Below are 2473 nucleotides of genomic sequence, written 5' to 3' on the forward strand. Positions count from 1 at the left end.
TTTGCTTTCAAGTTTCCCTTCCCAAAAAACAAAAATGCTAACTAAGATCAATTTCATTTGTTTTTATGGTCAGCAAAAAGAATTATTTAATTAGTGGGCGCCATGCATAAAAGAGGGTGACAGTAAGCCAGTAACATACGCCAGGTTGACAAGGATATGTCAAGTTAATTAATTATACTATGTACTAATAGTAATTAATTTTAAAGAGAGAAAAAAGAAAGAAAAAGGACACCAATCTCATTACAATAAAGTGAAAGACATAAAACCCATTTCGGTGATGAATTATGCGGAATTCAAAGTTGCTTGTTGGAAGTTTAAGCCAGTAACGACATTAAATAATTAGTCTCTATATCTTAATAAGAACCTTGTCCAGAAGTAGTAAAAAAATCAAAGAAGGGTTGGTTCAGTGGGGAAGCATGATCATCTTCATTGATGTCATCAGCAGAAGGTGTATCAGTGGAACTATCAGCAGAAACTACTGAAGCCAGAGAAGACACCTGGCCTGTTGTTGTTGTTGTTTTCCCTTCCAAAATGCCGGTTGGGTGCAGAGGGAAAAGATCCAACGTTTCTTGGTGACTGAAGTGAGAGTTGCTGCAATCCGAGATTCTCTGTTGCATTTGATGCATGCCGTCGTATACCAGAGGGCCATTACTACTTATCATGCCTGTGGGCACAACTTTCTCAGAGGGGCTCCTCCTAAAACCTACGGGTACAAATACCTTTTGGTGTGGGGGATAAAACCCAATTTCACCCTGTCCCTGAGGTATGTAATATGGGGCACACATGGCTGAAAACCAAAACCGAATACCTTCAATTAATTACCAATGTTATATAATATAAGGTTTAAAAACAATAAATAACTTAAGAAAAAGAGTTGTAACATATGTCTAACTATACTCATGAGAAGATAAAGGGAGGGAGAGTTGATTATTAGTTAGAAAAAAAAGTAAAAGTAAGAAAATGTTATGGATTTGATTTTTCTATTAATAAAAATTAATAGATTAATTATTAATATTTGTCGATAAATAAATTAATAAAAAAATACTTTTGAAAAAAAAAAGCAAAAGAAACAGCTGTCCGTCTATCATGATTGGGCTACGCAAATGAGGAGACAGTGACTTCTAAGATGATTTGAGTTGTTTCTTATGAAATGAAAAGGACCAGGAAATACGTAGATCAATTGTTACATAGTTGTTCTGGCTTAATTAGTTTTGAATTTGAGCTTAAAAGTACATTTATGGCCTTAAATATTTTTTGTTACTTAGCTTGAACAATAAAATATCAGTGATCTTTGTTAAAACAAAAATCTTGATTTTCTGAGATATTTTAGTTTTATTAGCTAACACACATACCAAGCACACTTGCATGAAGAGGCGACTTGGTGATTACCCAAAAGCAAGAAAGTAAGAGATCGATGAAGGTATAAACATTAAAAAACAAAATGAATGTATATAATTTGCATGAATGTGTGTTGAGAAAGGAAAGAACAAAGAACGAACCATTTGGGCAAATTGGCGGAGAAAAAAAAGGCTGAGGCGTATGAAGAAAGCGATTGAAGTAAGCAAAGGTTTCTTGCTTCTGCTTCTGTCTCTGTCTGGCTTTGTGGTTCTGAAACCAGTAGAAGACATTCTTTCCTTCGATGTGACCATACGCCCTAAGCCTAGCAGTTATCTGCTGTATCTCCTCAGCACTCGGAGTCTTTATTCCCTGCTTATACAAATTCTCTAGCATGCTTATTTGCTCTTTTGTAGGGTTCCACCGCGAACTCGCTGCAACCCCCTCATTACCATTACTCCCTCCACTCTCCATTTCCATCTCCAACTCATGATTAGTATTATTCCCACTCTCCATCACAATGCCAATGCGGTTTTCTTTTGATTATTATTATTATGCTCTTATTCTAATTCTCATGGCTTGTGAAGCACTCTTTTTATAGAGTAGTAGATAGGTAGGGAGAAACAAAATGGTTGAGAGTTGAGAGAGAGGATTAACATGCGTATTGTTTTTGGTGCAGAACATCTCTGAAAACATGGCGGTTAGCGGCACAGAGAGAGGCTTAGGTTTCGTCGTCTTCGTGTAGAATTTTTCTTACGAGAAAGACATTAATAATAATTGCCCAAATGGCCCCCCCTAGCTCCCTTCGTGCCATTGATTTTGGTGCACACATAGTAGTGGATTTAAGATTAACGTTGATTTTTTTTACTCTTTCCCTAAGCCCATAATAGTCTTGTTATCTCGGGAATGACAGAAAGAGAGAGCGTAGTAACGTAGAAGGGTATAAAGGTCATTGAGGGAAAAAGACAGCCGGTTGGGTTGTAAGGTGTAGGTGAAGGCTAGGCTTTGGGAATTGAAGTGAGAGCAGATAGGCTCAGAGGAGAGAGAGATCATTGAATCAATGAATGAGGTTGAAACGTCTAGCTTGCTTAGCTAACCTCACTCAGAACGACTAGTATGAAGGTGACTGTGTGAACTT

The 2473-nt window shown here is 37.1% G+C and overlaps 1 protein-coding gene across 1 annotated transcript; it reads right to left on the reverse strand.

Moving 5' to 3' along the window:
* Window positions 1-278: 278 nt before the first annotated feature.
* LOC114374098 (WUSCHEL-related homeobox 2) lies at window positions 279-2034 on the reverse strand. The gene is made up of 2 exons (XM_028331697.1): window positions 1500-2034; window positions 279-787 (listed from the first exon to the last, which is right to left on the reverse strand). Exons 1-2 carry the CDS (start codon window positions 1849-1851, stop codon window positions 354-356), a joined length of 786 nt encoding a protein of 261 aa, XP_028187498.1. The 5' UTR covers window positions 1852-2034; the 3' UTR covers window positions 279-353.
* Between the last annotated feature and the right edge of the window lie 439 nt (window positions 2035-2473).

Source organism: Glycine soja, chromosome 11, assembly GCF_004193775.1.
Source record: "Glycine soja cultivar W05 chromosome 11, ASM419377v2, whole genome shotgun sequence".
NCBI classification, from domain to species: Eukaryota; Viridiplantae; Streptophyta; class Magnoliopsida; order Fabales; family Fabaceae; genus Glycine; species Glycine soja.